At 36.5% G+C, this 24837-nt stretch overlaps 1 protein-coding gene across 1 annotated transcript; it reads right to left on the bottom strand.

Annotated features, from left to right (window-relative positions):
* Positions 1–1987: 1987 nt before the first annotated feature.
* Positions 1988–2680, bottom strand: LOC145665362 (uncharacterized). Its single transcript, XM_081732660.1, has one exon. It carries the CDS (start codon positions 2678–2680, stop codon positions 1988–1990), a length of 693 nt encoding a protein of 230 aa, XP_081588786.1.
* Positions 2681–24837: the final 22157 nt, after the last annotated feature.

The following is a 24837-nucleotide window of genomic DNA, read 5'->3' as shown; positions in this document are numbered from 1 at the left end:
GAATTCGTCTAAGTAGCCCATGCTTCAAGTGATTCCTGTGTTTCTTTCATAAATGTTGTGTTGCTCTTTCTGAAATTTTGACAAAGTTTCGAAATGACGTGTTGGTCTAACAATCTTATGATCCATATATGGTTTCCTACCAGCTGCTAAGCGACTGGAAATGATGGGGATCAAAGCGAATTCTCCAATTAGATAAGAGTTTACGGTATGCATACCGTTAAAATCCGCAATGAAGATTGACATTTCCCTATAAATAAATGAAAACATTTAGGTCACTACGGTTAAACTAATACTTTCAGATACTGGCACAAACTTAACGCGTGGTACACAAAGTTGTGGAAACTTATAAGAAATGTACATAAATAACTTAGAGAAGTGATCCTATTCCTGACTCTGGGAAGTACTCGGTTGAGCATTCCTTTAGGAATCGGAGTCACTTTTACTCTGAGGTGCACTATTATTAGGTCTTTGTTGGAACATTGATGGTTTCTGATTACGCGAAGTTTGATTTCGTTTGTTTTGTGGTTGTTGGAATTTACGTGTGTTACGGTGATAATGATTGTACTGTCTACGCTGTTGATCACTGGTATTTCTATTGTATACCTGATTTTGTTGACGGCGATACTGGTTCGAACCTTGAGGATGATAATACTTGTTGCGATTTTCAAGAGTCATGTTACGCAGTTGTTTTATTAGTCCCCAAACATATTGATCTTGGTGTCTAGGACGTTGCGAACTGGCTCTTCCGACCTTTGACCCTGCTTAGTGATAGTGCCTATTTTGGATTATTTATTGCCCTTAAGTTGGCTTGATGTTTTTTAGTTTCGTAAAGCTGCAGATATTTTTGTAGGTCATCCAGTTTAGCAATCCTTCGTTATAATGAATTGAAGGGCTGGACTGTCAAAACCCTTTAGAATATTTCGGATTTTCTCTGTTTCATCCATAGCGTCGTTTGCTCTTTTACACAAGTGAGGAACATTAAACATATATTCATTGTATTATTCATATGGCAGTTTCTTTCTCTGATACAATGCATCGCCGATATCTCCAGGTGATTTGATAGCTTTAGGAGTTTATCCCTAACTTGATTGAAAGTGACTCCTTCAGCGTTCAACTCCGCACTGTGAACTTCGAAGTAATCGCGAGCACTACCTGAAAGGTATGGGAGTATATATACCCTCTTCTCGGCATCACTCCACTTAAACATTTGAGCCGCTCTTTCGAAATGATCAAGAAAACGCGTCACATCCTGATAAAGTTTCAAAGAGAACACATCTATTGGGAAAACTGGAATTTTATTGTGAACCGTCACCTGGGGTTATTCTTTGGTATCCATCACAGAAGGGGGAAATTGTTTGGAATGTCTACTTGGTAACTCTATTTTTTTAGAAACGTCACAAGGACTAGACTTACAGTGACTACGTGTACGGGCTGCTACTAGACTCCCATACATGTATTGTCCCTGTGATTGCCAGATGGTGTTTTCCTTTCTACAGTCTACAAAAGAGAAAACAGTCCATTAGGGTAGAGTTTAACTGAATGTCGTTTCAAACCCGGGAATCTTGAACCTAAGCTGCCTACTCGAAAAACCTTAGGAACAATTTTTTTCGAGAGTACAACAAAGCAAATTATATTTATATACCGATCAATTAAAATGAAATGGTTGTCTTCGAGACTTAGCCGGCCTGGCTCAGGAACACATCCATCTATATTTAAGTAAACCAACCGTAATGAGACCCCATAGAATGAAGATGATTAACAATTTTGTTTTATTGGGCTTTAGTATCAGAGTTAATCGGATTGCTTGGAGACCATTTGCGTTCATGGAATGATTTCAAGTGTTGAAATTCACCGTAAATTCCTTGTTATCAGTACTCAGTGTTCTTAAGACACAGGTGTTACTTTAATAGTACTTTGTAACTTATATAATACGATATTTCACGCCTTGCTTTATCAATCCGTTTCTTATCTTTAGCCTGTCGCTGTGCTAAAGCCTCTTTGCAACTTCGTATATTCTTTTAAAACTTGTTTTGAACTCACGAGACGTTGGTTTATAACATTGCGTCCCCAACTCATTAAACAACTTCAGCTTTCTGTTATACACTAGCTCGAAGGAACTATATGGATGTAAGTCGTGTCTACTTATATTATAAACGTAAGCTGCTAAAGGAACGTACTTTGCCCATTGGCTTTGATTCGCATCAACGTATTTACTTAGGTATTTGGCAAATGTATAATTCCAATTTTCTACACAAGCTTGATACTCTGGGTGATAGGAACTATTGAATACCTGCTGTATGCCTAAGAATTTAGCTAAGAATTTAGCTGTCTCCTTCATCAGTTCGGAATGGAAGTTACTTGCGTTATCTGTTTGTATGATCGACGGAGGACCATACACACAGACAATATTTTCAATCAGAAAGTTCACCACACTTTTGGCAGTTACGGATCGCAAAGCTCTGGCATCTGGCATAGTACACCTGGTCATCTTACAAGTACAAATGATTATATATTTATACGAATTGGAAAGAGGAAGAGGCACAAAAATATCGTATTCTATGATATAAAATGGATGTTTAGCATCTACTGGGCAATGGAAACCTTGCTTAGGTCTATTGTCAGTGTTCCTCTTTTGGCACGGAAGACAGGACTTGACATAGTCTCGCACTATTCTTCCCATATGGGTAAATTAGAAACGGGTGTTTATCTTTCCATGTGTCTTTGTAAAACCAAAATACCCACCATGCAATTCTGAGTCATGAACTTCTAGAAGATTTTTCGGAATCTATTACTTCGGAACGCACAGTTTGAGGTCATCGCCCATTATTTCTATAGAATACACCCTCCTTCAGCACATATGGGCGTGCAACAGCACCATTAGAGTGGGCTTTGACTTCCTTTAGAATTTTAGAAAACAATGAGTCCTGTGCTTATTTAGCCGCCATGGTTTCTTCAGTATTTACCCGAAGATAATTCACCATGGGACCTACTTCTCTCAGATCACGATCTTCTTGAAACAACTTAGTAACAGAGTAAATTGATAAACAATCTAGGACATAATTCGTTTTTCCTGGTTTATGCAGGAATTTGAAAAAATATTGTTGCTATCTCACTGCCCATCTTAAATATTTTCCACGAAGAGAAGTGAGATTGCGTAAGTAGCAGAGACTACATGCATCTATATACAGAACGAAATCAGTTTCACACAAGTAATGATGGAAATGAAGAACACTTTGCACTAATCCTAATGTTTCGATTTTCGGTGTTGAATAATTAGATTCGGGTTTAGCGAGGGTTCTGCTAAAGTATGCAATAGGATGTCTTTTCCCACCCTTAACTTGTATGAGAACCGATCCAATGCCTTTCTGGCTTCTATCTACATGTAATTTTGTTGGGAGTTGTGGGCTAAACATATAAAGAGCTAGAGCTTTAGTGAGTTTCCGTTTGAAGGTTTCGAATGCTAATTTCTGTTCTTCGCCAAAATGAAATGGAACTGAAGGCTTTGTCAGTTCAGTGAGAGGCATAGTTATGATGAAAGAATTTTTTGTGAATCTCGGAAAGAAGTTTACACAACCTAAAAATGAGCAAACATCTTTGACAGCTTTTGGTTCGGAAATTTTAGTGATTGTTGCGATTTTTGATTGAACCGGTGATAGCCCATCTGGCCCAATTTTGAAATCTAAAATTTCCAAATTGTTATATCTTATATGGCATTTCCTTGGGTAGAGTTTTAGACTAGCTTTTCTTAATTTCTTAAAAAACTAATTTCGTTCTTCTAACCATCTCAGGGAAGTCATAAACAACGAGGTCATCAAGAAACACGAGTATGATTTTGAATTTCAAAGACGCAAATACTTTGTCCATACATCGCTGAAAACAACTTGGGCTTATGGATAGACCCATAGGAACTATCTTAAAACAGAACAAACCTTCATTACATATGATTGATGTCTTTTCCTGTTCAGATCCTTTAGTTTAACCTGATAAAAACCGCTACGGAGGTCAAAAGAGCTTAGAAATTGAGAATTGCCAATATAAGAAATCATCTGTCAGAGGGGTACTATATTGGTCTTGAACTATGTACTGGTTCATTTTTCGGAATTCACAAACGAGTCTATTTTAACCATTTTGTTTCTTTACAACTAACACTGGAGATGAGTTGGCAGATTTCACTGGCCAAATCACATCTTGAGCCAGAAGTTTGGCTATTTCTTGTTGTAGGATTTTACTCTGTGACGGCGTTTCTCTATATGGTGCGCTACTTATGGGCACATTTGTAAGCATTTCGATTGAATCTTCGTATTCTGGAGTTACCGTAATATCTTCAACACGCCAGGCTAAGATATCTTGGTATTCGCAAAGTAAATCCACAATCTCTGCCCGTTGATTAGACGTGAGATAGGGTGAGATATCTATTTCAGTGGCTACATCATGTTCAGAAGTCGCCGACTGAATTGAAGATGACGCCTGGAGTTTATCTTCCCTTTTCCGAGTCAACTGATTTACTGAAGCAACAGATTCAGACTGCATAGTTTCGTCACACTTTTCTAATTTACTTATCTTGGTACCTGAAGGGATAACGGTGGTCACATGCTTGCAATTAAGTACTAACACTTGACCTTCCGATTTTGGGTCATACGAAGTACGTGTTACAAGACATCGAAACCGGTTATGTAACCCATCATTAGGTTCAATGTACACCTTAATAAATTTATGGGAACCCGTTTTTACATTTACGACCGCCATTTGTTTGGCGGGGATCCTTATTTCGTTAGCAGTCTAAACAATCACACATGGCTTATGTTCTTCTATGTCTTGAATTCTAAATTTTGACCAACCATCATCGTCTAAATGCTCTTTTACAACATTGTTGTTTGATGGACTTGGTGATTGTTGATCTTTAATCTGATGTTGTGTAGACGTGTAATCCCTTGACCTATTCTGGTTTTGATTACTCCTCGAATTTGATTTCCGTTGTGGTCTTTGCCATTTATTTCCTCTTCTAGGGGAGTTTTTGGTTCGATTCCTACGGTTGCCGATCACATTGGAATCATTGCGTACACTTGTGTCAGGGGGTCCCCATGGTAACCCTGAAAGTCTGAAGTAGTAAACACGTGATAAGTTCAACCTGGGTCTAAACCTAGACTTGGTACATTTGCGGTTTGTCAAAAAAAAGGTCTCTTGGGTTCACCTGTAGGGGTTTTCAACAGCAAATAGATTGGGTGGATGGCAAGTTAATACTTTTGGACAAAATCATTACCTAGAATAACACTATGTTCGTTTCGTCGACCTTTCAACAAAAACATATTTAACCACATACGGTTGGTGCAGCCTTGATGATCCTTTAAATAGAAACATAACCTTACAACTGGAAGTATTTCTCTCAGGTTTCCACCTATAGTCTGGATTCGAACTGTGGATTTAAGACGATTTGCTATAGAAAGCTTGGATGGTATTGAACTTTCGTGACACATGGACAACTCACTTCACGTATCCAAAAGAGCGTTTGCCAATCGCCCACCTAACTTAATAGGAGCTGTGGGGTATGATGTACATGATTGTAGACCTTTCACAACACCAAGGCAGATGATTTAATTTTCGTATTAGGAATGTCATCACTTACCGAGAGAATTAACGCACTATATGTTTTCAGTGTCAACGCTTTTTAAAATACGTAATTTCCTAATAACATCCTCTAATGTTCTCACTTCAAATAACATAAGAGTCTCAGCATATGGGGGAGGGAAAGCTCGAAGCAAATAAAGTAACCATTCCCGTTCGGTAATGTCAGGTCTTACTAGCAACCAATTTCGTTTGTAAGTGTAAACAAAAGAATCCACTGCATGATCGGGTTTGAGTTTTCGCTTAGAAGATAGCGATGCAGATAGGATAAATACTGGTCATCTGGAAATGCTGTTATCAAGAGTTTTTTCAACTCTGCAAATGTTTGCATTTCTGCTATGCGTGGTCGTACTACGTACTCCCATTCTTGTGCACTTCCTCGAAGACATAATGAGAAACATGAGTGTTTCTTTTCTTCGGACCATTGGTATGCTTGAGATAACAACTCATAGTCTGCAAGAAAACGAGTAACTGATTCACCTTGGGCACCCTTGAAGATGGGAAAGTTTAAAGTAGGAGCCCACACTAACTTAGATTCCTGGGTACCTAACTCAACACGAGGTGAGATAGGTGAAGCCTCAGGGGTTTCCTCTTTAGGATGTTCATCCTGTTTGGGGATGTCATCTGGTTGTACTTGTAACTCTAGAGGAGATGCAACTTCCTCTTTCGGTGTCTTTAGAGGGTCCTGAGGAGTTGAAGTAGCCATTGGGTTATGAAACTCAAGGCTACTTGACATGTTCCCAGGGTAATCCGAAAATGAATCTGAGAATACAGTGCGTGGCTTCGGTGCGGGTTTCGACACCGTCTTATATTCAGTAGTGCCCAATGGTTCCTCAGGAATTGTTTGAGGACCGAATGACCCAACCATATGCCTTTCTGGACATGGAGTGTTCTGCAGTTCCTCATCATGCTTAGCAGTAGCTCCACATTGCGAACAGTGCACTTGTGAACATTTAGGCCAAACACTTGATGAATGGGAGGATTTTGACTTTTTGACCTTAGACCGCTGCATAAAGAAAGACATGATCGAAACAGGATGGAACTTCAGTTTCTAATGACAAAAATACAGCCCATATGCTGGATAATGATTAACATATTCTCACAAAACATTCATGGAATACAACATGGATGGATAACAACATTTTTACGCTAAAATAATAGGCAGACATACTCTAAACAAAAGCAAACAGGCAATGAGAAAGGTACAAGGGCATATCCCGACAGGACCCCAAAGATCACACGGCTCTGATTTCCCAGCCAGAAGGCAGAGAAACATGAGATACTACAGGTTAAATTGTGTCTAGGGATATAGGGATCAAGATACACCCATCTAGTTGTATCCCACAGTTCTTTCCCAGAAAGGATGAGTTTAGGACTAGCATAAAGGAAGAACTCTCTTTCTCCATTTAATAATATACAATTTATTAAAATAATATAAAGATAACAAGAAAGAAGTAAGACAAACTATGAATATATGCGTAGTGCTGAGACAATACTTTGAAAGGCTTTGACAAATTATCACTTCTTAGCTGTTTCAAATTTCAAGTTTAAGTACTTACATAATAAAGTGAAAATCCAAATTACAAATTACAACGACAAATATTAATTGAAACCATTTTCAATCAAGCTGGTCATAACCTTTATTATGGAATTCAAATGTCTCTAGTATGTGAAAGATAATGAATCTTGTTCAGTGTTCTACGCTAATATTTTGCCATATTGAATTTGTTCCGAGGCTGCCTGAAGGAAAAAAATAACTTAAAACAGAAACATATTTACATGAATACTGATTGCTAGGCTTCGTGCAAAGTGTTGACACTTGATGAAGACTACACTGTCAATCACACTCAACTCTCTCAATGTCTGACGGGTTCGGTCATTTTGTTATGACCGACTCCGTCATTGTTGACGCATGTGGTGGTGTGATATTCTGGATATTTCCAGAAAGCAGAATGAGGCTCTTCTTCACATGTCAGTGTGAGGAGGGAAGAAAGATTGTACAAGAGTCACACGCAATTGCTTATCCGGAATCTGTTTACTTCAACAATCAAAATAAGTGATTGTCTAAGGAGAGACAGGGAGAAGTCGGATATTCGGGAGATGGTATCTCACTTGATCGGAAGCATCACATCACTCGTAGCTGAAACTTTAAGATATCACCAGACTGAAATTTCCTGAATTGTGGCATCTGTTGATTCATATCGAGCCAATATTCTGTTTGTTGCAAACTAGGTCACGTATGCACTGGTCGTGCAACATAACCTTGAGCTGTTTTTGCGTTTTCTTCACTAGTCATCTGATGGAAGGAAAGGAAGTGGTTACATAATTCAGTGGTGCCCACCCCTCCTCATGTCCATGACGCACCCCCCCCTCAATTGCCTATCCGTAGGTGTTCTTCCATGAAAAAAATCTTTATGATCAATTTTTACACCATCTCAAACATATTTATATAGATTTTTAACCCCCCCAAATATTTTAATGACGCAGTTTGCGTCATAGCCCACCCCTTGTGGGCACCCTTGCATAATTTCCAGTATTGTCATCTAAGCGTTATCTCTCAATTTCCTCTCTCCTTGAATCACTTACTCCTTCAGGTAAATTGGAAACTATAAAGGAAATGACAAACATTAACATTGTTGTTCTTATAAGCAATGCATATGTAGAACAAAGAAAGTAATGATAAAATTTGTTTTCAATAAAGTTAAGGAGAATTGAGCCAAGGACGTAGGAGTGTGTAGAATGGTCACGAAAATATAGCCCCTGACACAGTGTTGCCAACTACATATAAAAATTTAGGATATATTTTTTTCTGATTAATTTTTCTTCCTAAATATTTTATTTTCTATTAGTTTATTCCTTTAAACATGCTAACACCTAAATATGTGATTTAATATTATAATTACACACACACACACACACACACACATATATATATATATATATATATATATATATATATATATATATATATATATAAAGAAAAAGAGAGAACCCTGTTTCAATAGTGATTGGAAAGAACTATGCTGCTGCTGCACCTCTGGTGTTATCAAGTATTTTTAAAGATAGAATTTACAAGCAACTGCTTGCAACACTGACTGAAGGCGCATATTTCATAGGAAATTGTCAGTTCGTTATTGCGTGACTGTGATTGTATGTCGGAATCTGCAGCAGCATTGCAACAATGGCAAATCATACTCTTCGCCAAGGTTTAATTGAGAAAGAACTTAAAGAACTTTGAAATGAATCTGACATAGAAGGTAGTGAGCTCCAATACAGCAAGATGGAAATAACCCTGTCAGATTTTGATGCAAAAGACAGTGATTCAAAATTACATACTAATTGAAGACAGTGATGCAAAAGACATTTTATTTGATAATGTAAATGGAACAAATGGAAGTAGTAGTACGTTCCTTGCACTCAATCCCTTGACATATTCATAATATTGTAGTGGTGTTAGTTTACAAAACTGACAGACAAGTTGCAGCTTGTTTGCTTATGTTTTACATGTTCATTCCATAGATGCAAAAATCTGACATTGTTCTACTAGACAAATGACATTGTAGCTTATGTTGTGTTGGCAACACTCCTTCTCTGGTGGCATTCCCTATAGTGTCCAATGAACAACCCTCACACTGTCTATCTTTTAATGGAAGCAAAATTTGAAGGAATTTCGACATTGCAAGAATAGCCGGGATGGAATTATAAAAGATTAATCCTGAATTCATTATACCCCACTCTTCCGCATTCTACCCCACCTTACTGCACCACCACTAAAAATCTTTTAGAAGAAGCCTTTGTACAAATGCTACACTGTACTAGTTGCTTTGACCTGTTTGATAGTTTTTCTACACAAATAAATGAAATAAACAGCTCATAGTTACTGACAAATAAAAAATGGTAACGTAAACAATTACGCACATATAGTTGGCAGCACTGTACTTAGAAATCTAGTAGTAATAGAAAATAAAAGTATATGATGTCTTAGACATCAGAAGCTCATATCAGACAAGTTAAATTATTATCCGTGAGAAATAATGACCTTTATGCTGTGGGCCTCCGAAGCCCCTCCGAGGCCCATGTAACCCAAAAATACCTTGGTGTTCCTAGGGTTAGTGAGTAACTCGAGAAGAAGTAACTTTAAATGTTTTCAACTTCTACAGAAGTACATATTAATTGTCTCATAAAAGTCAAACAAACACCAAAAGTTAGTGCATTGTTAGTGTTCCATAAAACCTTAAAAATGAACTTTAATATTGTCAAAGTTGAGGAGTTATTAGTGAATAACTCAGCCGGTACTAGCTTTAGATTTGTAATTCTTTTCAATTTTACTCTTATTGTTCCACGAAAACGGGTCCAGCACCAGAAACTATTGCATTGTTAGTGATCCACTAACGTCTAAACACTAACTTTAGTAGTAACATAGTTTAGGAATTATTGCTGAATAACTCGAGCCGGTCCGACTTTATATTTACCAAATTTTATAATAGTGTTTCTACAAAGACGTCGTATATGTCAAAGATTAATGCATGGTTAATGCTGTATAAAACATTAACAACTAATGGTATTGTCATTATAGTTTATAAGTTATTAATGAATAACAGGGAGGAGCTGACTTTTAGTTGATTGAATTTGTATTAATTGTCCTACAAGGTGTGATTAGTGCACTGTTAGTGCTCAATGATACACTAATCACTAACATCAATTATCATAATTTTGAAGTCATTAGTGAATAACTCGTAAAGAAATAACACAGTTAGGGAGTTATTAATAAATAACTCGAGCGGAGCTAACTTCAATTTTTTTAACTTCTACACAATTAAAATTAAGTTGAGTTCTGAGTTAAATTTAAGTTAAATTTAAATTGAGTTCTGTTCGAGTTATTCATTAATAACTCCTAAACTAAGATAACACTAACGTTAATGCTTCGTGTTTTATGGAGCACTAATGATGTACTAACCTTTAATGTTTGTCCTATCTTTGTGGGAGAATTAGTTTAAAATTCTGTAAACCTAAATTTAAATCCTGTACCGTCTGAGTTATTCAACATTTCCTAAATTTTTATGATACCACTAACGTTAGGACTTACTGTTATATTGACCACTAAAATGCACTAACTGATGGTGTTTATCTCGTTTCTATCAGACAGTATTAAATTTATAAAAATTGAAAGATCTAAAGTTAATCTCACCCGAATTATTCATTAACAACCACTAAACTACGAAAGCGCAATCATTTGTGCTTAGTGTTTCATGAAGCACTAACGATGCACTTACTTTTGGCGTTTATACCATCTTTTCAGGAAAATTCTTGTAAAACTCGGTAAATTTAAATTTAGTCCCACGCAAGTTAATAAGTAACAACTCCTAAACTATTATATCAGTAACTTTAGCGCTTAGTGTTTTATAGAGCTCCGTAATGCAAGAAACCGATCTGTTTGTCCCATTTCCGTCCGACAATTAGTGTAATATTGCGTAAAAGTTTAAAATATAAAGTCAGCTCCATCCGAGTTATTCATCAATAACTTCTAAACTATCATAGCAATAACGCAAGTACAGTGCACTAATGAGCACTAACGATGCACTAACTATGTGAAATGTTTGGTACTGTTTGAGATGCTTGTGGGGCTAACTTGGCAAATTACATTTTGAAAAATTCCCCCCAAATTTATAAACACATGCAGTGTAATGGTTACTAATTCGTTACTGGGTCTTATTGCAGAACTCCCAACATTAGTGTTTCAATAGCATGAACGCTAAAAGATGAACTTATATGATGCTAACTACATGCTAGCCCCTCCCCACAAAAGCATTCATGATGAAAAGCACAAATGTTCAAATTTGGGGTACCGTACTAGCAAGCACTAGCGAAACACTAACGATTGCACTAAAAGAGATCATTAGTACTTTTGGATTTGGTGGCAATTCCCCGTCTGTGGGAATTTCGTGATATATATAATTGGCCATATCTACTCTAAAAGTGAAGCACTAACGAAATTATTAGTTTTCTAGAAGCATTACCGAAGCATGCACTAGGTTTCATCGTTAGTGCTTTCTTGGGGGAATTGAAGTTTTTGGATTCAAGCGTCCGAATTATCCCCTAACATCACAAGATGTGCTAGGCATGTGCCATTTGGGTGTCCCAGCTACTTTTTAGGTATCCGACACTTGGCACATATGATATTCATGTGCTAAATATGTACTTCATTTTGTTATAAAATTACATGGGAAGCAGATTTTACCTAATCCCAAATTGTTATCGTCGAATATACGCGGTTAAAGGAACTCTCTGATTAGCCAAATTCAAAAGACCTCAACAATTTATCACTCTACAAGCGACGTTTTCTTCATGGCCTCCCTGGCTAAGTAATCCAAAGGTTGGTGGTTCGCGTACACCCTAGGGTACATTTTTTGTACTTGTTGAGTGTTATTTAGACTCACTGTAGTGTAAACACATTACGCATATAGCCGATTTAACATATTTTCGGGGAGTAATTTTGTGGTTCATTGTCGCTTACGGCATGGGAACATACCTAGAACATATTAGGCACGTTCCCCAGGTACATATCAGGCATGTGCCTAGGGGCGTGTAATATACCATTACAGTTGAAAGTAATGGCAATTTTCTTTTTTTTTACGCACCCTGTACCTAGTAATTTTTTTTTTTAAATTCAATTTCGGTTTAGTTACACAATTTATTTACTCTCTCTACTTCGAATTAAATATAATGAACCCAAAGGTTTCGTTAGTAACCATATTCCCACTGTATAATATATTTATTTATATTTTGATTAAGTGTAAATCCCATTTCCGGATATATAATTTGAATAGTTACAAGGTTTACCATTCTGACGTCATACCGAAACATAGTTCCGTTATTGGATATAAATTTCCTTAATTTCAGACCAATGTAGATTTTGGCCAGGTACCTAATCTTTCCCTCACCCCCTCTCACTAGTCCATAGTCACTTTCAGATCCGGTTATATCTGGATTTGCCAAATTTCTATTTGCTTTGTAATTTCCGCGGCTAAAGTTTTCGTTCTGATTGGAGGAATTCTCCTACCTCTGGCTTTTTCGGCGCAATATTATCAGAACAATCGAAGACACCTTACAAGGAGCAGCTTGTGAATTTTGTGCTACATATTTTTCGGGAAGAATTCCAATTTCCAAGGACAACTAAGGTAACATATAATGTAATTCAATAGTTAAAGATTTCAACGGAATAGGAGCCCGGAAAATCCACAAATTTTGGTAAAGAAGCTGCAATTCAGTGAAATAACAAATTCCAGTTCTGTTTACTAGGAAGCCATGTTTGCTGCCTATCGAGAATAGACAACAGTGAAAGAGTGACTTTACTTTTTTTTTTATTTCAAACTCAAGTAGGGATTAGGGAAATTACGACCTGTTTGGTGCATGTTGTTCGTGTATTAAGTAAAAGTGACTTTCTATTATTTATTCAGTAATCGCATGTACGTAGGTTTGATGGTTGTAAAGTGAATAATCATAATGGCAGCTTAAGTTAGCTTAAAAGGGCTCCTATCCCCTTTTCCAAATTGAACCGGTTCTAGCGGGGGAATGGGTTAGTTATTGTTCGTTTTAGGGCCTTTTCCCCTTTCAGGGGAAGGGTCCCCCCATAAACCTCGTTAAGGTGCCCCCAGGGCATCAATTTTTGGCAATCATTATGTAAACAATTGGTCAGGTTAATTAGACCTAGTGTTACCTTTCTCATTTTTGACCCCCTTTAAATTAAATAGAGCCGACTGTATATATCGACGAGGGAGTAATGTATTTTAAATCTAATGTGTTAGGTTATTTTCGTCAACATGCATGTAACTAAATGGTGCATGTTTAGTTTAGTTAGTTGTCTTTATGTATAGTACTAACAGTGGTGTATGTAGTTAGTAGTTTTGTGTGAGTGTGTGAATTTTCGATTTGGACAGTGTATAAATATGCTTTAATTTAGTACCATTTTTCTAACATAAATAAACCAGAGTAAATATTAAATTTCTGATTAATGAGTACAAGTATACATTTCAGTACACGGTAAATTATGCCTCCACTACAGCGCCATAGCGTCAGTTTTCGGTAGTCAATTGTTTGTTGACAGTACGACATTGCAGGACTTAGTGATTTAGATTGTTTGATTTTGGACATTTATTCTCAAATTACTTCCCGTGGACATGGTTTTCGGTTCGGATGAGTATACCTTCGTATAAAATAGCATGAGATCTTACTGTACTGAAAATTTCAGCTTGCTAGGTCCAGTAGTTAATGAATAATCCGCTGAAATAAAGAACACCTATTTTCTTAATAGAAGTAAAGCCCATATGCTGTTACTGTTCGTTTAAAAATGTAGTATTAAATTCTCTTTTCCCGTGGCTGTAGAAAATTCCATTGTTGCTTCAGTTTTATCAACAAATCAGAAATAGATTAATCATTGACAATTTAACTTTCCGTAAATACATGTATGATTTTTTTTAAACCTGCAAGGTAAATACAATTTGGGTGCTTCGAAATAAAGAGTACGTGGTTCGATGAATGTGATCGTGTGGTGGTTTGAGCGTGATAGATTGTGATAGTTATATATATATATATTTATTACTGCGTAATGTAAATATGTGTATGGCCTGCGTGTAAAATGTACGAAATAGGGTGTCTATAAAATATTACTTCGCGCGAAAATTAGTAGATAATGAATGAATATAATGGTATATTAATAATATGATATATAATATGAACGAGATGATGACCCCTATATTTAAATGGATAGGCCTAGTGAATTTTATATAGTGAAAATATGAATATGTTTACGAAGAAAAAAAAAATCTCTCGCGTTTTGACTTCTACACCAGTGCATTCATCCAACCGAGTTTGCTACTTGGATAGTAAATTATAGTTGGGAATTGTGTGTTACTTTGCATTTATGTACCTCCTAACAACAGCCCCAGATATTAAGCCTTTCAATAGATAGAGTAGTACCATGTGGGAATTACTTCTAAAGGATGACAGAAATGATAATTAAGAAAACCAACTGCTATATCCTGTGATCATCGAAAAGTACAGGTTTCGGTCATTTGTACCTTTAGCATTCATTGCCTCTCCGAGATTTTTTTTTTGTTGCGTACCTTATTTATTTATTGTGCAGTGTTCATATAACTCAGTTCGGACTATCCGATTAAACTAACTGCTACTAAATTAATATTTATGTTATAGCGTACCCGGATGTCGACCCCTAGTCCCTTTAAGTATTTTTCATTTCTTTTCTTAGTTTAATTAGATGAGGGAAATTAACGACATCCCAGACTGTGGCGTGTCTGCGCAGGGTAGCTATCGGTGATGTTTTGGTTATTGAAATCACCGATCCAAAATTCAGTTTATTTAATTTTTTTTTTTATTTTGGCAAATTCTCGTTAGGGATATCTTAGCTATTACTTTAATTTCATTACTATTCTGGAATCTTCTAGTTTCCAAGTGGTCGGATGATTTTTTTTTCTTTTGAAATTCTAAATTAAGACTCTACTCCAACCTTCCGGACGATTTCCGGGACCCTGTTGGTTTGGGCCGGATACGGTTACTAGATAATAATTTTACAAGCAATAACTTGTGAAGTTATTATTTACAAGACACAGACTTGCTCCTTGGCAGCAGGGCGCTCCTTGAGTCTACGTATTTGAGTAGACCACCCTTTTGGCATTTTAATAATATTTTGGCTAAGGATTTGTTGAGAGTGAAATTCGACTTCTGTCTTTGTAGCGTTAGTTATTTCTCACTTAAGTCTTTGGCGCCCCTATTCTTCGTCTTCTTTCTTTTCTATCTCTCTCTCTGTCTTCATTACTTAGAGATTTTTTTTTTCAAATTTTTCAACCTTGCCCCCCCCCCGGTTTCTGAAACTCATAAAACATACAATATTCATTTCACTTATTTCGATCGTATGTACTAACTGAGACATCGAGGGATGCAATTCGTGGAGGTATTGCAGCACAACTCAGGACCATTTTCGCGATATTTAATCCACCACGGGAGAAATTGACGAGAAGGTACACTATGCTTTTAGATTCCTAGAAACCTTTGTTATTCATCGATCATACAACTTATATCAATTGATTACTGATTTCTGGTTTTTATTTCTATTGATTGGTCATATAGTGTGTATGTATTAGTAGTCTGGGCCCACTAGTTTCCAATAACATTGATTTTTTTTTATATATACATCTATATATGTGCTTACATAGTTTTAAAAGTTACGTGCCTGCTCATTTTGTTGCATTTCCACCTCTTATGTCATTAAATAACACCAACTATTTTTTTGTATATATACGCGGATCTTTAGTAAGTTGAAAATGATTATTGATTATCGGGTTTATTCATATAAAATACAATGTTGCAACCTTATGAAGGAAAAAGGTGAATTTTGATAGTCAGGGTTTTTGTTTTGTCTTTGAGCCAAATAAATATAAATATTTATAAAATATGAATACTTGTCGAATATGAACGGTGATGCAGAATTTAAACGTCGATGAAATATTAAGATAGATATTAAAGTGAAATTTATTGTATTGATTAATATGAATACATATATATATATGCGAGTATGTATGTAATGGGCTCGATATTTACCCTGGTCTTGTTAGGTTGCCATAGATTTTTGACACCCGGTATTAACTAACTATTTGTGATATATAGTATTCCCGCGTAAATTGTCATAAATTACTTTTTGTTGAGTTGTTATTAATTTTTGTAACTATTAAAGTGGAATATAATGTTAACTACTGCATGTGAATAAAACAAGTAGCGGGTCGTAAGATAAATAAGAATAACCCTAATCCTTACTCAAATTTACTTTGCGAGTGAAATTAGCAACCTACGAAACAGTGCGCCCCTCCAACGACTTTTTCCATCAGTAAACATGAAACAAATCCTTCCCCTGCGATCGGAAACCAAACTATTCAATATTTAGAATCTTTTGACTACAAGATCTATACTAGGAAAAAAATTAGTGATCTTAAATTCAACGAACTGAAATCTGTTTAATAATTTAATGTGAATACCGGAATATGGAAATATGTTCCCAATATCTGTGACTGGATTTGATAAATTTTCTTTAATATTGACAAACTTTGAAATTTTAGATCAAGTGCGTCGAGTGACGAAATGAGAAATATAGATATACATATATGTGATATGAAGCAATTAGTTGTCTATAGTTAAAACAAAAACAATTGAATACTCTCATGGACACAAACCACAGTGCGTAAAAAAGAGAGTTGGAAAAAGAAGCTATTATCGACGTAAAAACAAAGACTCATAAAACTGTCGATATGTCTCCTATTGAGACAAAGACTCAATAAAATATTACTAAAGTGTCTTTTTTTTTTTTGAATGATTAACCAATTATTTTTTCTCTTTTGCCTGCAACGATATGTATTCATTGCACTGAATTTTAAATATATCTTGACCCTTGAAGTTTTTTTTTCTTCTTCTTTTTTCTTGTTTCGTCTTTGGTTTAATTCTTTTTCATGTAATTCAACTCTTAATATATATATATATAAAAGGGAAATGTGTTATTTGATCTTGTTGCAAGTAGCGAATTTCTGTGCATGTTTATGAAACATTCTTTTCATGTATTAAATTTTTTTCTGTTATGTCAAACTAAATCTTCTTCTATTGAAATGTAATAAATGTCTATAGCATTGTAGTTAGGTTAGTATAATTCAACCAAATACAACCCGAAGTATACATTGTCCTGTATGAATGTGTGTGTGAGTGAAATGTAGGTTTAGTATTAAGTGCACCAATTATCTTGTCATACATGTGTAATTTATTATAATTATTGGTAGTTATCAATTGAACTCATTGAATGTTAATACTAATTTAAGTTGGCTCTATGAAGGAAGTAAAAAGGACTGAAGTAGCCTGAACGAATGATCATCATGAGAGAACTGTGAAAGTCAAAATCTTCGACAAATATGTGATACTCTGATTTTTTTTTTCTCTCTGTGGTCGATTCTAACATGCCATCAACTTCGTCGTTTATTTTTCAAATATTGGATATTAGTCTAGAACTTCTGGAAATATTGAATAAACGATTAAATTAAACTTTCTCATCTATCTCAGAGTTAGATTGGGATAATTCGGTAGTTGGGGTCAAATGGATCTAGATCGGGGATGTATGGGTTAACATGTGTCTACCTTTGATCACCCTAATACCAGACATTCACCCAATAGCTATTGGAAATGATCACAATTAGATAATTATTCACTTTCCTTTACCATATTTCTCAAAATATCCAGTAACAGTTTCCTCTTTATCACCTTCTTACTTTACCTCTTTCCTCTTCTATCTTCCTCTTCCTTTCTTCATCTTCTTCTTCTATTTTTAATAAAACTGAAAGGGGGGTCGTGACTGGGAATTCTATATGTAATAAACACGGTCATGTATTTATTTGATTTTATTTTCTTTAGAAGTCCGATAAAAGGTTTTCTCTTTTCGATCGAATCTAGTATGTTCAAAATTAAGAAACGGTGGTTTCTATGGCAACGACGACTCTCCCTCTTTTCAGTTTTAGAATGGCGACCGTGACAGGATTGTTGCCATGGTAACCATGTTTACTGTGGTAACGGATCTGAAAATGCTTATTGAATAATACCAGTTATCATGCCAATTAGTTTGAATTGGTGAACCGCGACAAGAATGTTTGTCATGGCAACGTTTGTTCCCATGGCAACGGATCTCCGTTTAAATGGCGACCGATAGATTTGAAATTTTTTTTAAGAATGTCAAAGAGTGAGGTTGAAGGCATGTTGAATTGATTACAACATTGAAATTAATACGAGAAATTTTATAGTCAAGTGAAACAAGTAGAGTAGTTGGCTACTTTGTCATTTTTGTTTCCTTTTCTAAGGGGGAAAAAGAGAAGGAGTGTCAAAATTTTTCTAAAATAGAACTAAACGCTAGAAGGGTTTCAAGGAAGGAAAGAGAATGGGAGTCCTTTAATTTATGAATAATACTTGTTTGGATAGCGAATAAGTATTTTATAGTATATGTGTATCTTTGATATATATATCTTGTCTTTTGTAAAGTGTAAAGTGTCTCAAAGCTATGGCAACAAAAAAGGTTGTTGTGTCACAGGACGAGTGTGAAGTCACGTGCACTCAATGCACGTTAGACGAAAAAGAGAAAAGATCTCGCGCCCCGCGGAGACTTATAAGATGTACCGGTTGTGGACTAAAATGGATCCACTTTGCTTGCTCCAATTTGGACGATACTGCTGAAAATGCAGAAAAAGTTCAAACCGGTGAAATAATGAAATATTGTGAGGAGTGTGAAAAGGACCGAGGCCAAATATCTCCAGCGGAGATATCTGACCTCGACGATGAGGAAAAGAGTGGAAATCAAAGTGATTCTCGGGATCAGACGGCAAACCCGAAGGAAGGAATGTCATCTGGAGGGTCTGACACGTCTGCATTAATTCGCCAGATGATGGAGATGATGAACGAAAGATTCACGATGATGAACGAAAGATTCACTAACATGGAACAAAATAATACAGAAATGAGACGTGAAATAAATGAGAAGTTTGATACCTCGAAACGAGAGACCGACGCTCGATTCGAGGTATTAAACAATAAATTTGACCAGATTTGTTTAGACTTTGCTTCTTCGATGAGCAAATTGAAAGAGCAAACGTCTACGGAACTAGAGCAGGTTAGATACCGGGCCCAACAGTCTACCGAGCAGCTCAGAGACGAAACAAATAAAAAATTAAACGAAATAGATGTAAGGTTTGAGAGTACGAACAAAAGATTTGGTGACATCGAACAAAAAGTTGAACAGCAGCAGGCTGAAATAAGTAGATTGAATGTTGCAATATCTGACCTGTCAGTAGAAACCAAACTAGAGTCGGTTGATCAAAGAATTAGTCGAATTCAAACCGAAGTAGACAGTATTAAGGGGGATATTACTAAATTGCAAATCGCCAAGTCTGATATCTCCTATCCTTTTCCTGATGGCGATTCTCCAGGGAAAATTCTCCCAGAAACAAGTAACGTCCTCCCGGGAAAGAGTCAAGTGTTGCCTGATGCACGGGACACAGCAATGTATTGCTCCCCGCATCAGCCAACCTCGAAATCATGGTTGAGTAATTTCGATGTACCGATGCAGTCGAGTGTTGTGACTACAACAGTCACTAGCGTAAATGCTCACTCTACCTTTGGAATGGTACAATCGTACAGCGTGCTGCCAGGAGGGGAAAGGAGATGTGCCGGACCGTCGGTTACTACCGTGGTGGGTCCTAAGTTTGAACCTTACATGGTCAACACAAATTACAAAACCTCTCTTGGTCATATGGGAGCGTTCAGTTCAGTGACCACTCCGTCGGTGGCAAATCCGGTGACAACCCCAACTGCTCAGGATAACGCGTTGATTCCACTGGATTCTTTTCCTGCCCCGCATAGTATGAGCTCTAAAGTTTCCCTCCGGGATATTGAACGTTTTCCCACTTTCGATGGGAACATTACTAACGGGTTACCTCGAGTTTTCCTGCGGAGACTGCAGCAATATTTAGACATGTACAAACTTACAGATGGGGAACGCCTACAGATAGTTGAAAAATGTTTGATCGCCGCTTCGGGCGCATGGTTTGCTTCGGTTAAATACCAAATCCGGACGTTTAGTGATTTTTTGATTCTTTTCAAAGAAGAATATTGTAATGAGCACATCGAACGGCTCCAAAAGAGAAACTTACAATCACTCCGGTATGATCGCTCCAAGTATGGGTCCCTCTTGGACTATGCTTGGAAAATTATCGAACTATATTATCAGATAGCTGAACATCCCTCTCAGGCTGAACTTGTAGATATTATAGTTAACGCTCTTCCACCCGATGAGTCCCGGGCCATAGCGTCCCACTTGTGCCAAACGGTACGAGAAGTCACCTCACGTTTAGCTGCCTTGTGCGGCAAGGAAGTTGGTGGTCCACCAAAACGATACTTCGCCCGACAGGCAAAAATTCTAAAACCGACGAAGACGAAGGTAACGGCAAGTTGCCAGACAGATTTCCTGAGTTATACCCAAGCTGGATCTCGTTATCCTAGTGGGTATGGCTCAGAAAACAACAATAATGGCCGGCGACTATTTAGGAATCGGCCCATGTTTAACAATCGCCGGAGTTATCGTCCCTATGACCGTACCGACATGGAATCGAACCCGGGTAGGGGCGATAACACCAGGAGGAATTTTAACAGGGCGTACGGAAGAAGGGAGAACGGTAATAGTCAGAATAATAGTAACAATAATGTAAATCGACCCCAGAATTCGGTCCCTTCGCAAGTGCGTGGTAACGGTGAGCCTAGAACAATATTAAATGGGAGTGATAGTCGGGAAACTAGATCCTAATGTCATCTGATATGCTAGTCGACGGCTGAAGCCTTACGAATTGTCTCTATCGATTTCTCAGTTAGAACTTCTGTCCGTTCTATTGCTATATGAACACTACTGAAAAAAAAAAGAAAGTATCGGAACTCACAATTTTCGAAATTTAAAGATTTTCAATTGTACAGAAGATAAACGTAGTGAATTACTTGCGCAATACCCCAAGTAGATATAATACACTGTCCTAGAGTGACTGGTAACGTTTGAATGGGATGAATGAGTGTGTTAACTTAACAAGCTTCATTAGTTAGTATTCACAATTAGCAAAATTTTGTTATTCTAACAAAATTTTGTTAATGGGCCGGGGAAAACTGTAATATACCATTACAGTTGAAAGTAATGGCAATTTTCTTTTTTTTTTACGCACCCTGTACCTAGTAATTTTTTTTTTAATTCAATTTCGGTTTAGTTACACAATTTATTTACTCTCTCTACTTCGAATTAAATATAATGAACCCAAAGGTTTCGTTAGTAACCATATTCCCACTGTATAATATATTTATTTATATTTTGATTAAGTGTAAATCCCATTTCCGGATATATAATTTGAATAGTTACAAGGTTTACCATTCTGACGTCATACCGAAACATAGTTCCGTTATTGGATATAAATTTCCTTAATTTCAGACCAATGTAGATTTTGGCCAGGTACCTAATCTTTCCCTCACCCCCTCTCACTAGTCCATAGTCACTTTCAGATCCGGTTATATCTGGATTTGCCAAATTTCTATTTGCTTTGTAATTTCCGCGGCTAAAGTTTTCGTTCTGATTGGAGGAATTCTCCTACCTCTGGCTTTTTCGGCGCAATATTATCAGAACAATCGAAGACACCTTACAAGGAGCAGCTTGTGAATTTTGTGCTACATATTTTTCGGGAAGAATTCCAATTTCCAAGGACAACTAAGGTAACATATAATGTAATTCAATAGTTAAAGATTTACAACGGAATAGGAGCCCGGAAAATCCACAAATTTTGGTAAAGAAGCTGCAATTCAGTGAAATAACAAATTCCAGTTCTGTTTACTAGGAAGCCATGTTTGCTGCCTATCGAGAATAGACAACAGTGAAAGAGTGACTTTACTTTTTTTTTATTTCAAACTCAAGTAGGGATTAGGGAAATTACGACCTGTTTGGTGCATGTTGTTCGTGTATTAAGTAAAAGTGACTTTCTATTATTTATTCAGTAATCGCATGTACGTAGGTTTGATGGTTGTAAAGTGAATAATCATAATGGCAGCTTAAGTTAGCTTAAAAGGGCTCCTATCCCCTTTTCCAAATTGAACCGGTTCTAGCGGGGGAATGGGTTAGTTATTGTTCGTTTTAGGGCCTTTTCCCCTTTCAGGGGAAGGGTCCCCCCATAAACCTCGTTAAGGTGCCCCCAGGGCATCAATTTTTGGCAATCATTATGTAAACAATTGGTCAGGTTAATTAGACCTAGTGTTACCTTTCTCATTTTTGACCCCCTTTAAATTAAATAGAGCCGACTGTATATATCGACGAGGGAGTAATGTATTTTAAATCTAATGTTTTAGGTTATTTTCGTCAACATGCATGTAACTAAATGGTGCATGTTTAGTTTAGTTAGTTGTCTTTATGTATAGTACTAACAGTGGTGTATGTAGTTAGTAGTTTTGTGTGAGTGTGTGAATTTTCGATTTGGACAGTGTATAAATATGCTTTAATTTAGTACCATTTTTCTAACATAAATAAACCAGAGTAAATATTAAATTTCTGATTAATGAGTACAAGTATACATTTCAGTACACGGTAAATTATGCCTCCACTACAGCGCCATAGCGTCAGTTTTCGGTAGTCAATTGTTTGTTGACAGTACGACATTGCAGGACTTAGTGATTTAGATTGTTTGATTTTGGACATTTATTCTCAAATTACTTCCCGTGGACATGGTTTTCGGTTCGGATGAGTATACCTTCGTATAAAATAGCATGAGATCTTACTGTACTGAAAATTTCAGCTTGCTAGGTCCAGTAGTTAATGAATAATCCGCTGAAATAAAGAACACCTATTTTCTTAATAGAAGTAAAGCCCATATGCTGTTACTGTTCGTTTAAAAATGTAGTATTAAATTCTCTTTTCCCGTGGCTGTAGAAAATTCCATTGTTGCTTCAGTTTTATCAACAAATCAGAAATAGATTAATCATTGACAATTTAACTTTCCGTAAATACATGTATGATTTTTTTTAAACCTGCAAGGTAAATACAATTTGGGTGCTTCGAAATAAAGAGTACGTGGTTCGATGAATGTGATCGTGTGGTGGTTTGAGCGTGATAGATTGTGATAGTTATATATATATATATTTATTACTGCGTAATGTAAATATGTGTATGGCCTGCGTGTAAAATGTACGAAATAGGGTGTCTATAAAATATTACTTCGCGCGAAAATTAGTAGATAATGAATGAATATAATGGTATATTAATAATATGATATATAATATGAACGAGATGATGACCCCTATATTTAAATGGATAGGCCTAGTGAATTTTATATAGTGAAAATATGAATATGTTTACGAAGAAAAAAAAAATCTCTCGCGTTTTGACTTCTACACCAGTGCATTCATCCAACCGAGTTTGCTACTTGGATAGTAAATTATAGTTGGGAATTGTGTGTTACTTTGCATTTATGTACCTCCTAACAACAGCCCCAGATATTAAGCCTTTCAATAGATAGAGTAGTACCATGTGGGAATTACTTCTAAAGGATGACAGAAATGATAATTAAGAAAACCAACTGCTATATCCTGTGATCATCGAAAAGTACAGGTTTCGGTCATTTGTACCTTTAGCATTCATTGCCTCTCCGAGATTTTTTTTTTGTTGCTTACCTTATTTATTTATTGTGCAGTGTTCATATAACTCAGTTCGGACTATCCGATTAAACCAACTGCTACTAAATTAATATTTATGTTATAGCGTACCCGGATGTCGACCCCTAGTCCCTTTAAGTATTTTTCATTTCTTTTCTTAGTTTAATTAGATGAGGGAAATTAACGACATCCCAGACTGTGGCGTGTCTGCGCAGGGTAGCTATCGGTGATGTTTTGGTTATTGAAATCACCGATCCAAAATTCAGTTTATTTAATTTTTTTTTATTTTGGCAAATTCTCGTTAGGGATATCTTAGCTATTACTTTAATTTCATTACTATTCTGGAATCTTCTAGTTTCCAAGTGGTCGGATGATTTTTTTTTCTTTTGAAATTCTAAATTAAGACTCTACTCCAACCTTCCGGACGATTTCCGGGACCCTGTTGGTTTGGGCCGGATACGGTTACTAGATAATAATTTTACAAGCAATAACTTGTGAAGTTATTATTTACAAGACACAGACTTGCTCCTTGGCAGCAGGGCGCTCCTTGAGTCTACGTATTTGAGTAGACCACCCTTTTGGCATTTTAATAATATTTTGGCTAAGGATTTGTTGAGAGTGAAATTCGACTTCTGTCTTTGTAGCGTTAGTTATTTCTCACTTAAGTCTTTGGCGCCCCTATTCTTCGTCTTCTTTCTTTTCTATCTCTCTCTCTGTCTTCATTACTTAGAGATTTTTTTTTTCAAATTTTTCAACCTTGCCCCCCCCCGGTTTCTGAAACTCATAAAACATACAATATTCATTTCACTTATTTCGATCGTATGTACTAACTGAGACATCGAGGGATGCAATTCGTGGAGGTATTGCAGCACAACTCAGGACCATTTTCGCGATATTTAATCCACCACGGGAGAAATTGACGAGAAGGTACACTATGCTTTTAGATTCCTAGAAACC

Source organism: Thermobia domestica, chromosome 11 (assembly GCF_964235325.1).
Source record: "Thermobia domestica chromosome 11, izTheDome1.hap1.1, whole genome shotgun sequence".
Classification (NCBI taxonomy): Eukaryota; Metazoa; Arthropoda; class Insecta; order Zygentoma; family Lepismatidae; genus Thermobia; species Thermobia domestica.
The sequence above is the reverse complement of the archived record's forward strand: the minus strand, read 5'-3'. Positions and strand labels throughout refer to the sequence as shown.

What these genes read in the sequence shown, in the direction of transcription:
- LOC145665362 (XM_081732660.1), bottom strand. Translation starts at nt 2,680, where the DNA reads ATGGGAAGAATAGTGCGAGACTATGTCAAGTCCTGTCTTCCGTGCCAA.